The sequence below is a fragment of the Oncorhynchus mykiss genome, chromosome 18, assembly GCF_057628025.1.
Source record: "Oncorhynchus mykiss isolate SJ-2025 chromosome 18, ASM5762802v1, whole genome shotgun sequence".
NCBI classification, from domain to species: Eukaryota; Metazoa; Chordata; class Actinopteri; order Salmoniformes; family Salmonidae; genus Oncorhynchus; species Oncorhynchus mykiss.
In genome coordinates this window covers 27,791,558-27,815,660 of record NC_143039.1, presented here as the reverse complement: position 1 = coordinate 27,815,660, position 24,103 = coordinate 27,791,558, and the positions used below count along the sequence as shown (strand labels likewise).

The window sequence follows — 24,103 nt, the reverse complement described above, 5'->3', positions numbered from 1 at the left end:
TGTTTTGTGAGTCCGCCAGATCAGAGACAGTAGGGATGACCAGGGATGTTCTCTTGATAAGTGCGTGAATTGGACCATTTTCCTGTCATGCTAAGCATTCAAAATGTAATGAGTAATTTCGGGTGTCAGAGAAAATGTATGGAGTAAAAAGTATATTATTTTCTTTAGGAATGCAGTGAAGTAAAAATGTAAATAGTAAAGTACAGATACCCCCAAAAACGACTTAAATGAACTACCTCTAGATACCCTTTACATTCATGAGTTGAACTTGCACTGTAACATTACTAAATTCTTACAACCGCCACAGCTTTTGACCGTTTTCACCGGCATCCATTTCTAGTTCACTAATGTCTGTCATCAACATGTATCAAGCATACAGTGAGGGAAAAAAGTATTTAATCCCCTGCTGATTTTGTACATTTGCCCACTGACAACGAAATTATCTGTTTCTAATTTTAATTGTTGGTTTATTTGAACAGTGAGAGACAGAATAACAACAAAAAAATCCAGAAAAACACATGTTAAAAAAGTTATAAATTGATTTGCATTTTAATGAAGGAAATAAGTATTTGACCCCTCTGCAACACTTGACTTAGTACTTCGTGGCAAAACCCTTGTTGGCAATCACAGAGGTCAGACGTTTCTTGTAGTTGGCCACCAGGTTTGCACACATCTCAGGAGGGATTTTGTCCCACTCCTCTTTGCAGATCTTCTCCAAGTCATTAAGGTTTCGAGGCTGACGTTTGGCAACTCGAACCTTCAGCTCCCCCCACTGATTTTCTATGGGATTATGGTCTGGAGACTGGCTAGGCCCCTCCAGGACCTTAATGTGCTTCTTCTTGAGCCACTCCTTTGATGCCTTGGCCGTGTGTTTTGGGTCATTGTCATGCTGGAATACCAATCCACAACCCATTTTCAATGCCCTGGCTGAGGGAAGGAGGTTCTCACCCAAGATTTGACGGTACATGGCCCCGTCCATCGTCCCTTTGATGCGGTGAAGTTGTCCTGTCCCCTTCGCAAAAAAACACCCCCAAAGCATAATGTTTCCAACTCCATGTTTGACGGTGGGGGTCATAGGCAGCATTCCTCCTCCTCCAAACACAGCGAGTTGAGTTGATGCCAAAGAGCTACATTTTTGTCTCATCTGACCACAACACATCATTCAGATGTTCATTGGCAAACTTCAGACGGGCATGTATATGTGCTAGCTTGAGCAGGGGGACCTTGCGGGCGCTGCAGGATTTCAGGCCTTCACTGCGTAGTGTGTTACCAATTGTTTTCTTGGTGACTATGGTCCCAGCTGCCTTGAGATCATTGACACGCGTAGTTCTGGGCTGATTCCTCACCGTTCTCATGATCATTGCAACTCCACTAGGTGAGATCTTGCATGGACCCCAAGGCCGAGGGAGATTGACAGTTCATTTGTGTTTCTTCCATTTGTGAATAATCACACCAACTGTTGTCACCTTCTCACCAAGCTGCTTGGCGATGGTCTTGTAGCCCATTCCATCCTTGTGTAGGTCTACAATCTTGTCCCTGACATCCTTGGAGAGCTCTTTGGTCTAGGCCATGGTAGAGAATTTAGAATCTGATTGCTTCTGTGGACAGGTGTCTTTTATACAGGTAACAAGCTGAGATTAGGAGCACTCCCTTTAAGTGTGTGCTCCTAATCTCAGCTCGTTACCTGCATAAAAGACACCTGGGAGCCAGAAATCTATCTGATTGAGAGGGGGTCAAATACTTATTTCCCTCATTAAAATGCAAATCAATTTATAACATTTTTGACATGCGTTATTCTGGATTGTTTTGTTGTTATTCTGTCTCTCACTGTTCAAATAAACTTACCATTAAAATGATAGACTGATCATTTCTTTGTCAGTGGGCAAACGTACAAAGTCAGCAGGGGATCAAATACTTTTTTCCATCACTAAATGCAGGACATGTGACATCATAGTACAGTAATACTAAGCCACTAAACCCCTAGCACTGAGGGGGAATAACGGTGCTTAATGTACTCCCTTTATTTAACTGCTGCACAGGAATGTTGTACTGTACCCATAGTGAAGAGGAAGTAGTACTGTACTTCTCGTATATTTTCAATACATTCATGTCAAATACAGAAATAGGATCGGAATTCTTTGTGAATAAGGGTTTCGATGCAGAAGTCAATGAGGTAACACCCAACAAAGGCACAGTGCGTGACATGCTTGTGTTTTCCCGTGGTGGGGGCCAGACAGTGCTGTAGGAGGTTAACATAGCTGAAAGGAGGGACCAGAGGTGGTTGATGTATAAGAGGGAGGAGGAGGAAAATCTCAGAGAGGATACCGATGACTGAGGGAGCAGCACTGTCTGACTGACTGACTAACTGTAAGTTGCCATATCACTCACTGTATCTCTAGCCTTGCTTATACCTGATGCTAACATGTGACTTCTGTCCTGATATTTGCCACATTCTTATTGTGCCCACATTGTAGCCATGGCATCTACAAATGGTATTAAAATGTGTCTTTTGCCTGCATTGTGACTAGATTCCCTTGTGCCTCCCAGTATGGAGATTATTTGACAGATATTCTTTCAAAATAACACGAATGTATTTATTTTAGAGACCGGTATAGTGATGATTTAATTGAAAATCGGTTTATACTTGATTGATAATATCCAAACACACTGGGTCCCTGACTACCTCCGGAGGTGGTCAGGAAGATCTGATCACGGACAGATCACAATGCGTATTTTAATCATCTACACCTGTCTAAAAATGTGGGCACAATCAGAATGTGGACAAGACCAGGACAAAGGACACATTTTATAACCAGTTATCAACGGGGCTTCTGACTCAATGTGTTCAGTACAAAGAAACTCTAAGGATAATTTTTAAAATTCTAGTATAGCGTTGATCATACTTACTAGGTGGCTTCACATGTTACAGTATTTTCTGCAAGGAAGAATACATGAAGTGCAGAGTGAAAAGTAAGGAACAAGATGAGAAAAAATAATCAGGCCTGAGGTGTAAAATTTGCAATGTCATGGTGTGGATTTTTTGGTTTATTTATGCTGCCAGAAAAACCTGAGACTGTCTCACACGTTTTGTGATAATGAGAGCAGAGGGAAGTAGAAAGGGTAATTTTTTATGAGTATTTTTTATGTTAATAGAAGATGTTTAGAAGTTTAAATTGTTAGAGGCTAGTGTTGAAAATTGAGGGTAAGTGACTGTATTAGAAATAGTAATAGTACTGTAGTAGTAGTAGTAGTAGCAGTAGCAGTATCAGTAGTAGTAGTAGCAGGAGTAGGAGTAACAGTAGTAGTAGCAGTAGTAGTAGTAGCAGCAGTAGTAGTAGCAGTAGTAGTAGTAGCAGTAGTAGTAGCAGGAGTAGTAGTAGTAGCAGGAGTAGTAGCAGGAGTAGTAGTAGTAGCAGTAGCAGGAGTAGTAGTAGCAGTAGTAGTAGTAGCAGCAGCAGGAGTAGTAGCAGCAGCAGTAGTAGTAGTAGTAGTAGTAGCATCAGCAGTAGCAGTAGTGGTAGCAGTAGTAGTAGTAGCATCAGCAGTAGCAGTAGTAGTAATCGTAGTAGTAACAGTAGTAGTAGCAGTAGCAGTAGTAGTAGCAGTAGCAGGAGTAGCAGTAGTAGTAGTAGCAGTAGTAGTAGTAGCAGTAGTAGTAGCATCAGCAGCAGTAGCAGTAACAGTAGTAGTAGTAGTAGTAGTAGTAGCAGTAGCAGGAGTAGGAGTAGTAGCAGCAGTAGTAGTAGTAGCAGTAGTAGTAGTAGTAGTAGTATTAGTAGTAGCATCATCAGCAGTAGTAGTAGTAGTAGCAGTAGTAGTAGCAGTAGTAGTAGTAGTATTAGTAGTAGCATCATCAGCAGTAGCAGTAGCAGTAGTAGTAGCAGGAATAGTAATAGTATTAATAATAATTCAAGGAATATTACTCAGAAATGTGAGGACTACGGATTGTATCCATTTAAAAGTAATCCGATTTATTCCAGGTACGCAATAGGAATACAATTAGCAAATGGTACATACCAGAAATCTTCACGATAAAAATAATACAAAATATCCTAAGTCTTTAACGGCATAGAAAATTCACTACTATGACATACAAACGTACATCAGGAGATCAGTTTACCAATGACTCCATGATCAACGTTTAACCCCATCTTTTTTTCTTCCAAGAATGGCAAATCCCAGTATCTCCCATCATCTAATTAACATCACTTTGCAAGGCCCAAAAAAATCTAAACAAAAGGTATGAAACTTCACACGCATTCTCTAATCACCACATCTCAACACTGTGTGATAAGAGCACACCCCTGTGTCGGTCCTTTTTGAACTCTCCGCCATCCGACCAACAGAATAACACAGTGTCTCTGTAACAACAAATCCATAGCACTTACAGTACAATAAAATAAATCATAATTCATAGCTCTTTGTGAACTCTTGAAACAATCCAAACATGATCATTTAATTCACACAATAACATTAATTTCAAGTTTAATCAGTCTTCACCTCTCCTGCCTTCAGCGACCCTAGGATTTCTGTGGGAATGTCTCTTCCTCGAGATTACCACAGATAAGGTGTGTTTGACCCATGTGATGGCCCACTGATGGTCTGCCATTCAAGCAATGTCATAAATCGTGATTGAGTCATCATCCTGGGCCTCGGCGCCAGCAAGTCGCTAGACGCGTCTTCATCACTGGCCTTCATCATCGTTCACATTAGTTTACTCTCTCTATTTTCGACTACAATAATCTCCTGTTTGGCACCTCTGGGCCAGGAAAGAACCAGAGGTGCCATAATGAAAGAAGTAGAAGTGGTCTTACGAAGAGAGGTGATTCAATGTCTGCAAAAGCAACACCGTATTAAAGTTATAGTTACCACAAGCTGGCTTGCCAAGACAGAACGCGCGGTACACCCAGTCCCACCCTGTGTATTTGGCTGAGGCAATGGAGACACTAGTCGGGATAGTTGCGGTCTTCTTGACCAGGTTGACTTCGACCTGGGAGCATGCAAGGTGGTAGCAGGTATCCTGCAGAAGCTCCTGTACCATGGCCGTGGGTTCCGTCAGAGACCTGGTGCTCTTCTCATAGAAGGTATCCTCCCACCAGGGTGCAATGTCAGTGTACATGGATACCCGGCCGAGAATATTCAGCTGTCCCATTGTGAAATCTTCAGTCAATTTCAAGCAGAAAGTGTGGTTAGCTGGACAGGTCAGCCCCCCCCCCCCCCCCCCCAGGAGAAAGAATTCATCTCACTTATCACACGCCACTGGGTATGAGACACTTGGATAGCATCAGAATAGCATGCAATGATCGTACTCTCATCAGTTTAGTATCGTCAAAAGTTACCGGTGGTAATGTATTACAGGTGCAAAAAATGACATATTTATTACAGTCGCATGACAACAAGACCGAGTTGTTAAGAACGGATCAGTACCCTTCACACAACAATAGCCAGCAAAGTGATCCCATTTTTATGCATTGGTGTTTAACAACCACTCACGAAGGGCGGATGGAGCTCGAGTTGGAAATGTTGGGTCCGGAAATATAAAAGGGAAAGTCATATAAAAACAAATACAGCCAAAATATCCTTTAGAATTGTGCATCAATGGTGGCTAACAGTTCTGCATATGAAATATTCTGAATATTGTCTGACTTGAACCATTTCTCTAGTTCAAGTGAAACAATGAGGTCGTTCAGCGCATGGCGCGGCGCCTTACCCAGGCGGAGATCCAATATCTCCTGCTGTGCAGCTGTGAACAAGTCCTGTGCGTAAGTTATACAAGCTGTATTGTGTTCCACAGTGTGGGTTTGGACAAAAAAAATGTGACTAAGCTTCAATAATGTCTCAGCTTATGACTTGACGGCCTTGATGATACTATCATCACCAAGCGCCAGATGCTGAAAACCAGTAGTTATTCGATTTGAAATCCATGCAGTATATTGTGTTTGTTTAGCCAGCTGATATGTGTTAGACATGGAGTTACCAGCCCCAAAAAGGCCGGTCAGTGTGTGGCTTGGATAGCAAGTCTGCCCTTGTAACCAGAAATGAAATCCTCAATAAGAGTCTGTTCTACCATTACTGCTACAATGAGCCTGGAAGGCTGCCAGAACATTAGATATGCTGTAGGACACATTAACCGTAACTAGACTAGGGTCTTGTTAATGTTTCCTTTAACAGGACCAACTTTAGGGACTGGATATGGTTATGGACACTGTGTCGGTTGGTGATAGCCGCGTGTAGCATAGGATGTTGGTGGCGCCTTAATTGAGGAGGATGGGCACTTGGTAATGCCTGGAGCGGAATGAGTGGAAATGTCTCAACGACATCAAACACATGGTTTGCCATGTGTTTCGTGCCATTCCATCAGCTGCGGTCCAGACATTGTTATGAGTCGTCCTCCCCTCAGCAGCCTCCACTGACACGTAGTACGGTTAAAACAATACTTGGTTGACCATGAACAATTCTTTGCATTTGCCCAGGCTTGTGAAATCAGCAGCTCACGAACCAACACAGTACATACCCTCCCTGCAGTTTTGTCCAGACGAATGGTCTGGGTCTGCAGAAGTCACCTAGAGGAAAAGCTTGATTATACAATGCAATAACAATGTTATGATGTGTCCTGTTATGACGTGCAACACGCTTGCACCTATATGTGACAGGAAGCAGATCCGTCGTGTGGTAACATGCAATGAAGGGTCTGTAGTGATGTGTGCAAGCACTTTCACTACATTATGATTATGGACAGTCCTGAATGAATCATGAATAAATTACAGATGCACAAGCGGAGGGGGAGGTTAGATTCATTCAGGATTATCCTTAATCATGGTAGCATTCACATTCATGTAGAAGTGTTTAGAAACATATTATGGGACCAAATACTTCACTTTCTACTACTTCAATACACATAGAAGTTAATTGGTCCCAATACTTTTGGTCCTCTACTACAGTGGGGCAAAAAAGTATTTAGTCAGCCACCAATTGTGCAAGTTCTCCAAATTAAAAAGATGAGAGAGGCCTGTAATTTTCATCATAGGTACACTTCAACTATGACAGACAAAATGAGAAATAAATCCAGAAAATCACATTGTAGGGTTTTTTATTTGCAAATTATGGTGGAAAATAAGTATTTGGTCACCTACAAACAAGCAATATTTCTGGCTCTCACAGACCTGTAACTTCTTCTTTAAGAGTCTCCTCTGTCCTCCACTCGTTGCCTGTATTAATGGCACCTGTTTGAACTTGTTATCAGTATAAAAGACACCTGTCCACAACCTCAAACAGTCACACTCCAAACCCCACTATGGCCAAGACCAAAGAGCTGTCAAAGGACACCAGAAACAAACTTGTAGACCTGCACCAGGCTGGGAACACTGAATCTGCAATAGGTAAGCAGCTTGGTTTGAAGAAATCAACTGTGGGAGCAATTATTAGGAAATGGAAGACATACAAGACCACTGATAATCTCCCACGATCTGGGGCTCCACGCAAGATCTCCCCCAGTGGGGTCAAAATGATCACAAGAACGGTGAGCAAAAATCCCAGAACCACACGGGGGGACCTAGTGAATGACCTACAGAGAGCTGGCACCAAAGTAACAAAGCCCACCATCAGTAACACACTACGCCGCCAGGGACTCAAATCCCGCAGTGCCAGATGTGTCCCCCTGCTTAAGCCAGTACATGTCCAGGCCCTTCTGAAGTTTGCTAGAGAGCATTTGGATGATCCAAAAGAAGATTGGGAGAATGTCATATGTTCAGATGAAACCAAAATATAACTTTTTGGTAAAAACTCAACTCGTCGTCTTTGGAGGACAAAGAATGCTGAGTTACATCCAAAGAACACCATACCTACTGTGAAGCATGGGGGTGGAAACATCATGCTTTGGGGATGTTTTTCTGCAAAGGGACCAGGACGACTGATCCGTGTAAAGGAAAGAATGAATGGGGCCATGTATCGTGAAATGTTGAGTGAAAACCTCCTTCCATCAGCAAGGGCATTTTTTATTTTTTTATTTTTTTTACCTTTATTTAACCAGGTAGGCAAGTTGAGAACAAGTTCTCATTTACAATTGCGACCTGGCCAAGATAAAGCAAAGCAGTTCGACAGATACAACAACACAGAGTTACACATGGAGTAAAACAAACATACAGTCAATAATAAAGTATAAACAAGTCTATATACAATGTGAGCAAATGAGGTGAGAAGGGAGGTAAAGGCAAAAAAGGCCTTGGTGGCAAGGTAAATACAATATAGCAAGTAAAACACTGGAATGGTAGTTTTGCAATGGAAGAATGTGCAAAGTAGAAATAAAAATAATGGGGTGCAAAGGAGCAAAATAAATAAATAAATTAAATACAGTTGGGAAAGAGGTAGTTGATAGGGCTAAATTATAGGTGGGCTAAGTACAGGTGCAGTAATCTGTGAGCTGCTCTGACAGTTGGTGCTTAAAGCTATTGAGGGAGATAAGTGTTTCCAGTTTCAGAGATTTTTGTAGTTCATTGAAGATGAAACGTGGCTGGGTCTTTCAGCATGACAATGATCCCAAACACACCGCCCGGGCAACAAAGGAGTAGCTTCGTAAGAAGCATTTCAAGGCCCTGGAGTGGCCTAGCCAGTCTCCAGATCTCAACCCCATAGAACATCTTTGGAGGGAGTTGAAAGTCCGTGTTGCCCAGCAACAGCCCCAAAACATCACTGCTCTAGAGGAGATCTGCATGGAGGAATGGGCCTAAATTCCAGCAACAGTGTGTGAAAACCTTGTGAAGACTTACAGAAAACATTTGACCTCTGTCATTGCCAACAAAGGGTATATAACAAAGTATTGAGATAAACTTTTGTTATTGACCAAATACTTATTTTTTGCAAATAAATTCATTAAAAATCCTACAATGTCATTTTCTGGATTTTATTTCTCATTTTGTCTGTCATAGTTGAAGTGTACCTATGATGAAAATTACAGGCCTCTCTCATCTTTTTAAGTGGGAGAACTTGCCCAATTGGTGGCTGACTAAATACTTTTTTGCCCCACTATATGTATAAAAAGCTCTGTCATTTCAAAACGGTTCACCCGATATGGATGAAAATACCCTCAAACTAAAGCTGACAGTCTGCACTTTAACCTTATAGTCATTGTATAATTTCAAATCCAAAGTGCTGGAGTACAGAGCCAAAGCAACAACAAATTTGTCACTGTCCCAATACTTTTGGAGCTCACTATATACGTATATAATTATATAACACTGTCTCTGTTTGGGTTCCTCTTCTAGGCCGATAACAACACTCACAGCACGGTCATGTCTAGCGTCATCTACAGCAGGAACAAATCCGACCATAACTGCACCAACGTGGACAGCCTGATGAAACTCTACTACCTTCCTATCATGTACAGTGTAATTTTCGCTGTGGGGCTGCTGGGTAACATCACCTCCATCGCCATCTACTTGGCCAAGCTACGACCCTGGAAGTCCAGCTGTATCATCATGGTCAACCTGGCATTGACGGATCTTCTGTATGTTCTGAGTCTGCCTTTCCTGGTCTACTACTACACCAACGGTGAATCCTGGACCCTGGGCAACTTCATGTGTCGCTTTGTGCGTTTCGGGTTCCACTTTAACCTATATGGTAGTATACTGTTTCTCACCTGTTTGGCTGTGTTTCGATATGTAGTCTTGACGAATCCTCTGAGGACGGCGCAGGTGCAGCAGAAGAGGTGGGGTATCTTGGCGTGCGCCGCAGTCTGGGCTATAGCCGGGGCGGAGATTGTGCCCATGCTCACCATGATCACCATGGAGAATAAAAACAACAAGACCCGGTGTTTGGACTTTGCTAGCGGCGACCCGGCTTTAGTGTGGTGGTACGGCTGGCTGCTGACCGTGCTGGGCTACCTGCTGCCCCTGGTGGTGGTTGTGTTGTGTTACGCCGGTATCGCCCGGGAACTAGCCAGGGGGCCCCACACCCACAGCCCTTGCCGGGTGCGGGCACGCCGCCTCACCATACTGATCCTGGTAGTGTTCGTGGTATGCTTCCTGCCGTACCACGTCCTGAGGATCCTAAGAGTAGACACCAGGATGAAGCCTGAGTCGTCATGTATGGTGGAGCACTGGGTCCACGCCGCTTATATCATTTCCAGGCCCATAGCGGGGCTCAACACCTTCTTTAACCTGGCTCTGTACACCCTGGCCGGGGACAAGTTCAAGCAGGCCTTCCTCAGTGTGTTCCACTGGGGCCCCTGGTGGACCAGGTTCAGGACTCACCTCAAACTCAGCCAGGCTGTCTTCAGTAAGCCCAGTAACACAGCTTCAGCCGAAAGGACAGTAGCCACGGATATGGACATCCAAAGACAGGAAATATAATACAGTGTTCTACTTCATTCTGTGTGGACATTACTACTATGGCAATATATTGTCCTACAATACTGTGTATACTGTACTGTAAATAGAAAACCTTTTATCAGATTTTATTATATGCCAGTATGAGGTTTACAACATTGATGTGGTTTCTATAAAAATATTAGATACCTATAAAGAGTGACTTTATATATACTGTAAACTCTAATTGATATTGCCATATCACTTCATTATAAATAAACATTTAACAATCAACATTTAACCATCCAATATCCGTCTCAGAGCTCAGTGGGTATTTAATGCATTGTTCTGGTATGACTTGAGAGAAACAAGAACATGATACATTTGGCCCAGGACCAGAGACATGCCAATATGATTCATAAACCAAATGCTTTCACTTCTATACCCAGTGTTGTCAGGTATTTATTTCTCCCCTACTTAACGCAAGCAACAATGAGATGAGAGTCAAGGAATAAGGAACACGTTGGCTGGGGGGAAAAGGAGCGGCTGTGGGGGAAAAGGAGCGGCTGGGGGGGAAAGGAGCGGCTGGGGGGAAAAGAGAGGCTGGGGGGAAAAGGAGTGGCTGGGGGGAAAAGGAGTGGCTTAAGGGAAAAGGAGCGGCTGGGGGGAAAAGAGAGGCTGGGGGGAAAAGGAGTGGCTGGGGGAAAAGGAGTGGCTTAAGGGAAAAGGAGCGGCTGGGGGGAAAAGAGAGGCTGGGGGAAAAGGAGTGGCTGGGGGGAAAAGGAGTGGCTTAAGGGAAAAGGAGCGGCTGGGGGGAAAAGGAGTGGCTGGGGGGAAAAGGAGTGGCTGGGGGGAAAAGGAGTGGCTGGGGGGAAAAGGAGTGGCTGGGGGGAAAAGGAGCGGCTGAGGGGAAAAGGAGCGGCTGGGGGGAAAAGGAGCGGCTGGGGGGAAAAGGAGCGGCTGGGGGGAAAGACGTCCTGCTGTTAAAGTGGCGTGCGTCTGTTTTACATCTTACATTATGGAGAATCACAGAACCACTACTTTACTTTACTTTACTGTAATACATTACTCATCCAATTGAATTATTTCAACACATTTCATCATTTGATAGTATCAAATAGCCAACAAACTAGTGTCAGATTAGTGGTGCTTAAATGTTTATTTGAGGCTGTACTATTTGAGTCCCACATCAAAGGGGGGTAATGTCCACTGTCCATCCTACCTTGTGGGAGCCCAGACCTCACTTCAAATTCAAAGCTGAAAGCAAGTATCTAATGCAAAGAAACACTTGAGTCAACTCTGACAGCAAAAACGACCTCAGTATAGTATCTTGCTACCATAACACAATGAGAACAATAAAGAGGAATTATAGGCTAGGATGGAAACTTGAATATGAATATAAATGAGTTGGGCTATCTATGCGTGCAACAAGTTCCTCCTGTCTCTAGTTGCAATTGATTGTTGGATATTGTTTCTTGTCAACCTTTCAATCTCTTCCTCTACCTTTCCAGTAAACATAGTTGAGAAGCTCATTTGATGAATTCCCCAAATCATTGGAATCTGTGTTATGCATTTGACCCTTTTGAGAATGTGCAGGTGTATGCCAACAGGAGCATGCGGTCTCCTATCATGGTATCTACTGTCATTCAGCTGTGTTCAGATGTACAGATTTTTGGCAATGACATCATACGTCACTACTCTCAACATGGTGTAACGTGGATGTGCATGTACTTTTGTACACATGGACGTATACGGTCACTGCATGCGATTCCAACTCAGTGGTTTATTCTGTAGTCAGTGTACTCCCAGGCTACTCAGGGCCTGTGTCCCAAATGGCACCCTATTCCCTATAGTGCGCCACTTTAGACCAGAGCCGGATCAAAAGTAGTGCACATATAGGGAATAGTGTACCATTTTGGAGGCATACAGAGATTGGTGCTGTGTTTCACACTGACTGGGAACCAGGAAGGAACTGTTTCTGTCTGGTAAAAACCCTTTACAGTGTTTGTCTCTTCCTTCCTGCACACCTCCCTTTCTATCCACATATTTTCACGTTTCTCGATTAACCACTTGTCTTTCGATCAGCACCCGCCCTTCCCATATAACTCCACTGGAATGTAAATCGACAAATATTTTGTTTTTACAGGCGTCTCTACAGACCACAGATACTTTACTATAAAAAAAAATGTCAAAAGTCGGATTCCCAAACATCAATTTGACATAATATGTTGAATATGACATAAGTGTACTGCGTATAAGGACTCTGTGTGGTTCAGGGCTGGCTGTATTTCATTTCAATGTATATTTAAGGTGAGTCAACCCCGAACCACCGGAACGACCCATTTCAAACAACAGTGAGAGATCTTCAGAAAATAAGAGTGACTGGATAGCTTGTTCTTTAGAAATGATGTCACCAAACGATTCTACTGAATGCCATATGTCATATCCCTCCATGCTTCACAAACCATTTCACAGTGCTCGCTCATGTTAATGATTGTAAAAGTGAAAGAGCTCCTCTGGTTAGAACAAGTGCCAATTGGAGAAGCGGTGGACATGACACAGGTTCATTTTGGTCTGAATTCTTGCAACAATGGATTTCTACTGGGATCACACTGCTTTTTAAAAAAAAGCTTCACATTCTAAGTGTTATTCAGAGTAGTGCATGGTAGTAGTTATGGAGAAAAACAACTTCTCTCACTGTTACTGGGTTGACTTGATAAGAAGTAATGATGGTTGTAGAATTATTGACCTCAATAAGTCTCTCTTCTCTCTCCTACTGCGATAGCAATTAGATAGCCTGAGAACTGCAGCTGGGCTGAAGAGAGGCTATTTTGGGGTAGGGAACCCACTGACTTTCTCCTCCTTCCCTCCCTCCTCTTCCTCCCCTCCCTCCTCCTCCTCCTCCTCCTCCAAACATCACTGGTTCTGTTCTCTCTTCATCACATCACACCAGCCTCTCTGGTGTGTAGAAATCCCCAGAGTGACTATGTACCCAGATGAAGGAGAAAGGTATTCAGAGAGCCTACTCTTTATTGTGCTGTGTTGGAGTCAAGCTCAATGGCACTTTAAACGCTTCATTTCACCCTGAACTGCCTGGAACCACAACTAATGGCTAACGGCTGCTCTACACCACCATGATGTAAGAAGGCTCTAATTGGTTCAGACAGCCAGCCTATTGTGCCCCCCGGTATTTATTTCTAACATCTTAAACAGAGTTCCATCACACAGTGTGTGTGTGTGTGTGTGTGTGTGTGTGTGTGTGTGTGTGTGTGTGTGTGTGTGTGTGTGTGTGTGTGTGTGTGTGTGTGTGTGTGTGCGTTCGTGGATTTGACAGAGAAAGCGTGCAAAGAGAAGTGGATGTCATCAAGACTTTTCTTTGTCATGAATAACACACAATGTGAACGGAAGCAGAAAAAAGGACAGCTTTTGGAAAGCTTGGAAATCGGTGGTATGCAGCGTACATTTAATGCACAACTTTCCTACAGGTGAATGTCTTGAATACCATCATACTGTACATACTAACTCATAGTTGGAAAGCAAACTTACAAGGTAAACTAATACAAGTCCTGTCCTGAAATAACCAAAGTATGGGAGGGTTGTTAATTAATAATTTATTGTGTTATTTACTAACATATCTTACTTTAGAAATCATGAGCAAGTCCTATGTTGTAAAGCTAGGTTAATGGAATCTTCAGTAATTTTGGTAATTAAAATGTAATCTTTGGTAACTTTGGTCATTTACTCAAATAACTTAAAAAAGATTATATTCATATATGTATACATTTTTTTTAAATATCTGTGTCCATATATTCCATGAGTTTCTAGTGGATAGATCATATGGTTCAAGAGAAAATAGCCTAATTAATTTTAAAAAAGCATCTAATTAAGAATGTCATTATTTTCATCTAACTCTGCAACTCTTCCACCTATTGACTTTTTTTCACAACTGCCACCACATTGTCGCCAAAACATTTACAACAAAGACATAGTCAAATAAATAAAAATGTGTGAAAAGAATATAAAGGTGTTTAATGCTGAAACCCTCATATTAAACACCAATGGTTTTGATTGATGGTTTATATTAGGATAATATTTTACAGGTTTTACATTTCATTTCTTATTTTAGAATCATCTTACTTGATTATTTTATACATTTTACATGTGATAAGGCCACATAGAGGGCCATAGATAATTACTGACACCTGTGATAATCTGAAGTACCCAAAATGGCCAGTAGATGCCATCTGATAAAATACAAAAAGAAAGCTACCACAATCCTGGCAGTTTACTGGTAAACTTCGAAAGTTTCTAGTAATATACCCTCCCTTTGCAACCCTAAGCGAACCACATTACTTTTCAAGAATCCTGAGGCGCTTATTTTGTTTACGTACAGTCCCATGGAGATTCTGATCAAATCTTGTAGAATGTCCATTTGAGTTGTTCACCTACTTTGAAGAACAGACAAGCATTAGAAAATGAACACACACAATAAACTCTGCATGAGAGGAGAAACTAAAGTTGACAACATCATGATAAATAGTGATAATAAATACATCTATTTGAAAGATTAAGACACCATTGGGCAGCCCAAGGCAGAGAGAGAGAGAGAGAGAGAGAGAGACAAAGAGAGAGAGAGAGAAACTGACAGGAAGTACTAGTCCTTGCATGGGTGTTGCGGCCTCACCATCTCACCACCTGGCTGCTGTAGTCCTCTGTGGTGGCTACACCTCCCACCTCCTCCCCTTCCACCCCCTCTATCTCCCTCTCCTCCTCCTCCCTCCTGGCTTTGGAGATGGGGGCTGTGTGCTGGTGTAGCCACTGCCTCTCCTCCTGCCTCTCCTGCCTCCTCCTCAGCCTCTGCTCCCGGTGCTGTGTCTGGCGGCTGTACTGGTACCTCCGGAGGAACAGCTCCTTGGCGTACTCGTACAGCTCCACGTCCAGGGCATTGAGCCCCTCGATGCGCCGCCGCAGAGCCCCCTCCCCCACCCCCACACTAGCCGCCCGCGTGCTGTTGATCTGCGTGAAAGCCTGGATGAAGCGCAGGCCGAACGTCCGCTCAAACAGGTACTGCGTCTTGCGCTGGAACTCGGTCAGGCCGTAGAAGGCCATGTTGAGGAGGTTGTTCTTGGCACTGGCTAGTAGGACACGGCCGCGCTCCCGTTCGGCGCCGATGGTGGAGACGTTGTAGCAGCCCACCAGGCTGAGGTCGGCCAGCATGCGGACCTGCCGGTTGTTGGCCAGGTTGGAAGGGCAGTCCATGAAGTTGGACAGCGTGACCCCGGTCCAGTCGTCGCCACTGTAGCAGGCGGGCAGTTCGTCCTGGGTAGGAGAGCGGCCGTCACACATGTGCAGGGCGGACTTCCAGGTGGCTCCACGCTGCACGTGCTTCCACTCGCTCAGGTAGCGGGAGACAGGGTCCCTTAGCATGGTGATGTAGTAGAAGTTCCTGCAGCAGCAAAGACAGAAAAAGACATTCGTTTTAATACTTCCTTCCTTTCCATGTCTCCTTTCCTTGTCTCCTTTCCTCCGTGCTCTCCAATCCGTAATGACAGAACTGGGAAGTGGGAGAAGTGGGAGCGTTAGAGAGAGTGAGACTGGCACACGTCTTTCACTTTCCCTCCCTCTATGTAACACTCGCTGATGAGCTAGGGGGTGGCAATGAGCTATAATTATTTGACCATGTGAGAGAGAGAGAAAAAGGTGGAAATTGGGCGATGAAAAGAATGAAGAAAATATCATATTTCTCACATTTAAAAATAGCCAGCATTAGAAGATAGGAAACTCTAATAACGCTCTCTCTAAACAGTGATCCTAATGAGCTGAGAGCACAGTGGGCTATCTCATTTTTAATACTGAATAAGAGGCAATTCTCATCCTATTGCTAGGCCTCCCTAGCTCCTGAATATGCGTACCTCGGTACCTTCCTTTCACTGCGTAACAAATAGCTACATTTAAGTAGCATGTTGCGCTCTACTGTCCTTTTTCTGAAAACGGTGAACTTATCGAACATCCAAACCTTGGATGATTTCTTCTAAATCAAAAAAGGGAATATAGGCTAAAGATGAGAGTGTAGTGTATATAATCACTTTTTTTCTAATACAGATCACACCGCACTGCAGTATTCTTTACATTATCCCGTAGTCAAATAAAGTAGGGGAACCGTCTTGGGCCCCCGACAGGTACAACGGGGAGTTTGAGAATTGAGATCAAGACTAAAACCTTGAAAGCTGCAGCTACACGGCAAAGTAAACATCTTGTATGTGTCAAATGCAGAGCGCTGCTTGTTTTCACTTTGAGATTCCTAACGGCGAGCTGCTAGAGATTCATGAGGAGCGGGTAGGAAAAGAGTTGAGACTGCCAGAGGAGACGGAGCTTCACAAAGCATTCACTTGTACATTCTGATGGAGAAGGAACAGACACTTTATAAGATAGATGCCATAGTCAACACTGAGTTGCTAACATTTTGCCTGATCAGAAACTGAATTGCTTGAACAGGATGTTCTCGACGGTGAGCAATGGCGTTGAGTAGTCAGAGTATGTCAGATGCTGTCTCTATACTGATCAACAAATATTGATTTCGACCAAAACTCTTAGGGGTAATTAAGGAAAGGGAAATGTCAGTCTGCACCACTGAAGTGGTAATAATGGCTCTGTGAATGCCATTTAAAGAACCATCTGACTGTTGACCTTTCGGTGCAGGGGACACACACACCACCCTCAAAGGTAATTAGGAGATTATTGTCGGGTGGCAGACTACCATCGACCGATATTTTAATGTGTCAGCAGAAATAGATCCTAACAAAGTTTTTTTTCATGACACACGCGCGCGAGCGTGAGCGCACACGCACTCACACATACGCACACACACACACGCACTCACACACACACACACTCCAAGCCGTAATGGATATTCGACCACAGCACAGGCTGTAAATGAATTAAACTGGCACTGAGAGTGTGGGGAGAAATGGATACACACCCAGAGCTGTACAGAGAGATGGACACACACTCCCAGAGCTGTACAGAGAGATGGACACACACTCTCAGAGCTGTACAGAGAGATGGACACACACTCTCAGAGCTGCACAGAGAGATGGACACACACTCCCAGAGCTGTACAGAGAGATGGACACACACTCTCAGAGCTGCACAGAGAGATGGACACACACTCCCAGAGCTGTACAGAGAGATGGACACACACTCCCAGAGCTGTACAGAGAGATGGACACACACTCCCAGAGCTGTACAGAGAGATGGACACACACTCTCAGAGCTGCACAGAGAGATGGACACACACTCCCAGAGCTGTACAGAGAGATGGACACACACTCCCAGAGCTGTACAGAGAGATGGACACACACTCCCAGAGCTGCTGCCTACACAGTCTTTCTGGGAAGGGGGCATTTTAGATCCCCATTACAGATGTAGGATCTTTATTTGATCACTCTTTTGTTGCTGAGAATGTTCCTGCACCGCTGGATATGCATACATTCACAGTTCTATTAAGAGTATTTCACTTTTCATGTTACTACATTCTGACCAGCTAATAGCCTAACCACTGTTCAAGCAACATTATGGACTAACCGTTCAAATCCTGTTGCTGCAGGATTATTTTGCTGTGACAATACTGGTCCAATTAAGATTCTACATAACCACAGGACAGGCCCATCAATATGTCTCCGCACAATCCAGACATTCTAGCTCCATCCTTCTATTCTTCCATAGTGACCTATTGACATGAATGGGCGAATGTCAAAGCACTCCGATTACTCGTCTGTGTGTGTGTGTGTGCGTGTGCGTGTGTGTGTGTGTGTGCGTGCGTGTGTGTGTGCGTGTGTGTGTGTGTGTGCATGTGTGTGTGTGTGTGTGTGTGTCTGTGTGTGCACGTGTGTGCGTGTGTGTTCGAGGGACAGAGTGGTTGGGAAGGTCGGGGCATCAGTCAACAGTTAATAGAGTCCGTCATCAAACAATTGAGTGTTCCGCTTATCTTACTGGGCAAAACAACAGTGCACGCACACATTGTTTCAACATGCACACGTTTGGCATGTAATTGACCTGGGACAACATCATATTCTGTAACAGGATGGATGTTGACTTACAGACAGGCTACACTCCATGCATTTACATATATACTGTACAAAAAATATAAATGCAACATGTAAGGTGTTGGTCCCATGTTTCATGAGCTGAAATAAAAGATCTCAGACATTTTCCATAAAAGGCTTATTTCTCTCAGATTTTGTGCACAAATTTGTTTACATAGTGAGCCTTTGCCAAGATAATCCATCCACCTGACAGGTGTGGGATATCAAGAACAGCATGATCATTACACAGGTGCACCTTCTGCTGGGGACAATAAAAGGCCACTCTAAAATGTTCAGTTTTGTCACACAACACAATGCCACAGATGTCTCAAGTTTTGCAGGTGTACAATTGGCCTGCTGACCGCAGGAATGTCAACCAGAGCTGTTGCCTAACGAATTCATTTCAATTGACTGATTTCCTTATGCGAACTGTCACTCAGTTAAATAGTTGAAATTGCTACGTGTTGCATTTATATATATATACTTTTTTTAATCTTTTTTTTTTTAGAATTTTACCCCTTTTTCTCCCCAATTTCGTGGTATCCAATTGTTGTAGTAGCTACTATCTTGTCTCATTGCTACAACTCCCGTACGGGCTCGGGAGAGACGAAGGCTGAATGTCATGCGTCCTCCGATACACAACCCAACCAGCCGTACTGCTTCTTAACACAGCGCGCATCCAACCCGGAAGCCAGCCGCACCAATGTGTCGGAGGCTACACCGTGCACCTGGCAACCTTGGCTAGCGCGCACTGCGCCCGGCCCGCCACAGGAGTCGCTGGTGCGCGATGAGACAAGGAGATCCCTACCGACCAATCCCTCCCTAACCCGGACGACGCTAGGCCAATTGTGCGTCGCCCCACGGACCTCCCGGTCGCGGCCGGTTACAACAGAGCCTGGGCGCGAACCCAGGGACTCTGATGGCACAGCTGGCGCTGCAGTACAGCGCCCTTAACCACTGCGCCTGTTCAGTATACTTGTTTCATTTCTACAGCACAGAAGAAACTCCAGTCATTTGAAGCTGACCAGAGCCTAAGGGCTTGCTTTTAAAAAATATATACTGTATATATATTTTACCTTTATTTAACTAGGCAAGTCAGGTAAGAACAAATTCATATTTTCAATGACAGCCTAGGAAGAGTGGGTTAACTGCCTGTTCAGGGGCAGAACGACAGCTGGGGGGATTTGAACATGCAACCTTTTGGTTACTAGTCCAACACTCTAACCACTAGGCTACCCTGCCGCCTCAGTGTCTTTCTTTACCGTGTTAGTGCCAGTCATCTTTAAAAGGGGATGACATCTAAACAAAACAAGCTGAAAATGTGAAAGTCCAAAACTATTTAACGCCAAATCCTATATGCTCTGTGTGCTTATAGACATGTATTATGATCCCTTATAAATGAGAGTCGAACAATGCTTAGGGCCCATCTGCATATGGTGACAAAAAAAAGAGAGTTTAGCTGGCAGCCACTTTGTTCCCAATCATTTCGACCTAACTAAAATGGAACATCGTGCCAACTAAACATCCTCATTACATGGGGAATCTTCTCCATTTCTTCTGTGTAGACCTTTCCTGCAGTCCATTGACCTAGTGGCCTCATGGGTGGAATGTTATTCATATTTTTCATCATTAATAAGCATTCTTCTTTTTTTAACACATAAAAATAGTGTGGGTTTATGTCAAACGGTTTTTATATTTTTCCTTATTCCATTATGTATATGAAGTGTAATATTGTGATGCAAACTCAAAATGTAATACATTTCAACTCTATATCTGACATGGTGCAGGTGACTTCTTGTTTTAAGACTACCAAGAAACACTCTGTGTGACCCTTGTTCAGCCCACTGCAGTAAAAGGTTCAACACTGCAGGTACATGGCCAGATCTAGCTTACCATCCTCAAACCGGTACTTTAACCCTGACCTTAGATGACCGTCTACACTACAACTCCCTCCCACTGTTTCAACAGCTGTAGCGGGTTGCTACTCCTCTAATGAATACCTGTGATTTCTACTGGGTTTCCATAGTGGAATGAGACAGCTCGGATTCTATTAGCGCGACTGGAGGACTGATCCTGTCTGATGACTTCGTTGAGAAACAAACAACTATTTCCACAGAGCTCAGTCAGAGAAGTGCAGGCAAATGAGCCCAGCTCCTCTCTGTGTTGCTCTCACAAAATCCCTGTGTCACTTCAATTCAAATTGTGTTGCAACAAGGAATATTAACATGCACTGTAAGAAGCCGAAATAACTTACTAATAGTCACTAATATTTATTGAAATAAAATAGTAAACCACGCAATTTAGGGAAAGTATGTAAATGAGCAACAACGTAATTCACTACTAGATCATGCTTTTCATTCAGAAGAACACCCCTCCTCATCTCCTGGCACGGTCAATGCAAAGGCTGTGGCTAAAATTACACCCTATTCCATGTAGTGCACTTATTTTGACAAAAGTAGTGGATTGTATAGGGAATAGGGTGCCATTTCAGATGCATCTGACCCAGTGGCAGAGAGAGGCCTCTATCCACCCTAATAAGATGAGTGCCTCTCAATCATTCATAACGGACCATTCCAACAGTGCATAGAAACACTCTGGGCACTCTGGACAAGCAATCAATACTGCCCTGCCAGGACTCCCAGTGTCTGTCTGATGGATGGTTGAATAAAGATAATTGGTCAAATATAAAAAAAAAACGAAATGGGCGAAGTTGGCTTATGGCATTTAACTCGGCTGGACTTGTATCCACTGGCATTTAGTAAACTATACAGTGTCTGCTGACCTTTTTGACACATTTCTCCGGTTTAGAAATGTCTGAGGGAAACAGAGGGTGTTATGGGTACTCGGACTCATGATAGTCAGGAAGATACTTGGACACAAACTCATATGATAAAAAAAATACAACTCTAAGAAAACAGTATGCTGCTATATCAGACAAAGCACTCAATGACTAACGTAAATGAATGGATGGGACACTTCAAACAGGAGCAAGAGATGTTGAAACACCTTGTATTCCCATGGACCTAGAATTCTATTTCTATGTCTATTTCTATGCCCCTCTTATGGCCTGATCTCCAAGTCTCCTTCAGACAGCCTCTCATTGATTAACCTGAGTGTGTGAGGCGAACTTGACGCTCTTGCTGTCTCCCCCCTTGCCTCCCCTCACCTCCCCCTCGCTTGCTTAGGCTTTCAAGGAACTCATATTTCCGTAGAGGAAATGGGATCAATATTAGCCAAGACAATTCTCATTCATTACCATTAAGGACACACACTGGCTTGATGAGGTGGAATTGAGTCACTTACTGGAAAATGGCTCAAATCAAATACAATTGTATTTGTCACATGCTTCATAAACAACAGGTGTAGACTAACAGTGAAATGCTTACTTACCCAGCAATGGAGAGATTCTCAATAAAAAAAGAATAGCAAGAGGAATAAATGCACAATGAGTAACGATAACTTGGCCATATACAAGGGGTACCAGTCAATGTACAGGGATAATTGAGGTAGATATGTACAGTTGAAGTCGGAAGTTTACACATGCATAGGTTGGAGTCAATAAAAACTTGTTTTTCAACCACTCCACAAAATTTCTTGTTAACAAACTATAGTTTCGGGCAAGTCGGTTAGGACATCTACTTTGTGCATGACACAAGTAATGTTTCCAACAATTGTTCACAGACAAATTATTTCACTTATAAATCACTGCATCACAATTCCAGTGGGTCAGAAGTTTACATACACCAAGTTTACTGTGCCTTTAAACAGCTTGGAAAACTCCAGAAAATGATGTCATGGCTTTAGAAGCTTCTGATAGGCTAATTGACATTTGAGTCAATTGGAGGTGTACCTGTGGATGTATTTCAAGGCCTACCTTCAAGGCCTACCTAACTCAGAGCCTCTTTGCTTGACATCATGGGAAAATCAAAAGAAATCAGCCAAGACATCAGAAAAACAATTGTACTCCTCCAGAAATGGGTCTTCCAAATGGACAATGACCCCAAGCATGCTTCCAAAGTTGTGGCAAAATGGCTTAAGGACAAGAAAGTCATGGTATTGGAGTGGCCATCACAAAGCCCTAACCTCAATCCCATAGAACATTTGTGGGAGAACTGAAAAAGAGTGTGCGAGCAAGGAGGCCTACAAACCTGACTCAGTTACACCAGCTCTGTCAGGAGGAATGGGCCAGAATTCACCCAACTTATTGTGGGAAGCTTGTGGAAGGCTACCCGAAATGTTTGACCCAAGTTAAACAATTTTAAAGCAATGCTACCAAATACTATTTGAGTGTATGTAATCTTCTGACCCACTGGGAATGCGATGAGAGAAATAAAAGCTGAAATAATTCTCTCTACTATTATTCTGACATTTCACATTCTTAAAATAAAGTGGTGATCCTAACTGACCTAAGACAGGGAAATGTTACTAGGAATAAATGTCAGGAATTGTGAAAAACTGAGTTTAAATGTATTTGGCTAAGGTGTATGTAAACTTTCGACTTCAACTGTACATATAGGTTGAGTTAAAGTGACTAGGCAACAGGATACATAATAATTAGTAGCAGCAGTGTATGTAATGAGTCAAAAGAGTTAGTTCAAAAAGGGACAATGCAGATAGTGCGGGTAGCTATTAGGGTAACTATTTAGCGGTCTTATGGCTTGCGGATAGAAGCTATTCGGGGTCCTGTTGGTTCCAGACTTCGGGCATCGGTACCGCTTGCCGTGTGGTAGCAGAGAGAACAGTCTATGGGTGGCTGGAGTCTTTGACCATTTTTAGGGCCTTACTCTGACACCGCCTGGTATAGAGGTCCTGGATGGCATGGAGCTCGGCCCCAGTGATGTACTGGGCTGCACACACATCCCTCTGTAGTGCCTTGCGGTCAGATGCCAAGCAGTTGCCATACCAAGCGGTGATGCAGCCAGTCAAGATGCTCTCAATGGTGCAGCTGTAGAACCTTTTGAGGATGATGCTGTTGATGTGAGCCATGACCAGCCTTTCAAAGCATTTCATGGCTACAGATGAGTGCTACGGGGCGATAGTCATTTAAACAGGTTACCTTGGCGTTCTTTGGCACAGGGACTATGGTGGTCTGCTTGAAACATGTAGGTATTACAGACCGAGTCAGAGAGAGGTTGAAAATAGCAGTGAAGACACTTGCCAGCTGGTCAGCTGCTATGAGTACGCAGCCTTATGAATGTTAACCTGTTTAAAGGACTTACTCACATTGGTTATGGAGAGCAAGATCACACAGTCGTCCGGAACAGCTGGTGCACTCATGCATGGTTCAGAGTAGTGTTGCACGGTATACCAAAACGTCTGTACTTTTTTGATACTAGGTGCTAGAATTTATGTTACTTTCGGTACTTCTATCAAATGTGTCTCACAGATCAATTCTGTCTATAAGCACATCTGACCCCTTGGTAAGTGCCTGTTCCACTTACTCATTGCTAACCAGCTCAATAACTCAACACACTCCTATTGAAAATGTATTCACCTGTTTTGTGGATAAGGCTACATGTTGATTTACAAAATGTATCAAAAGAGATTTACCATTCAAATAAATTATTACCTTTATGCAGTTAGATTGGTACACACAAAAAAAATCTAATTGATTGTATGATTGTATAATTGATTAATTCACTTATATATGGCTGTCTCTGAAATATGTTGATGTAAAAAAAAAAAAAAGGCGCTAAAAAGATGCACAAACTTTAACAG

The 24,103-nt window shown here is 43.3% G+C and overlaps 2 protein-coding genes and 1 pseudogene across 2 annotated transcripts in view; 1 reads left to right on the top strand and 2 right to left on the bottom strand.

Annotated features, from left to right (window-relative positions):
* Positions 1-2,247: 2,247 nt before the first annotated feature.
* Positions 2,248-10,610, top strand: LOC110495785 (2-oxoglutarate receptor 1-like). Its single transcript, XM_021571213.3, has 2 exons — positions 2,248-2,367; positions 9,261-10,610. Exon 2 carries the CDS (start codon positions 9,288-9,290, stop codon positions 10,344-10,346), a length of 1,059 nt encoding a protein of 352 aa, XP_021426888.3. The 5' UTR covers positions 2,248-2,367; positions 9,261-9,287; the 3' UTR covers positions 10,347-10,610.
* Positions 4,705-6,376, bottom strand: LOC110497092 (uncharacterized; annotated as a pseudogene).
* A 3,133-nt stretch (positions 10,611-13,743) lies between the features above and the next one.
* Positions 13,744-24,103, bottom strand: part of LOC110495784 (heparan-sulfate 6-O-sulfotransferase 3-B) — a 30,338-nt gene continuing 19,978 nt past the window's right edge. The window contains exon 2 of the mRNA XM_021571212.3: positions 13,744-15,747. Within this exon, the coding sequence (XP_021426887.3) occupies positions 14,982-15,747 (766 nt within the window). The 3' untranslated portion in view covers positions 13,744-14,981. The remainder of the gene's footprint in view (positions 15,748-24,103) is intronic.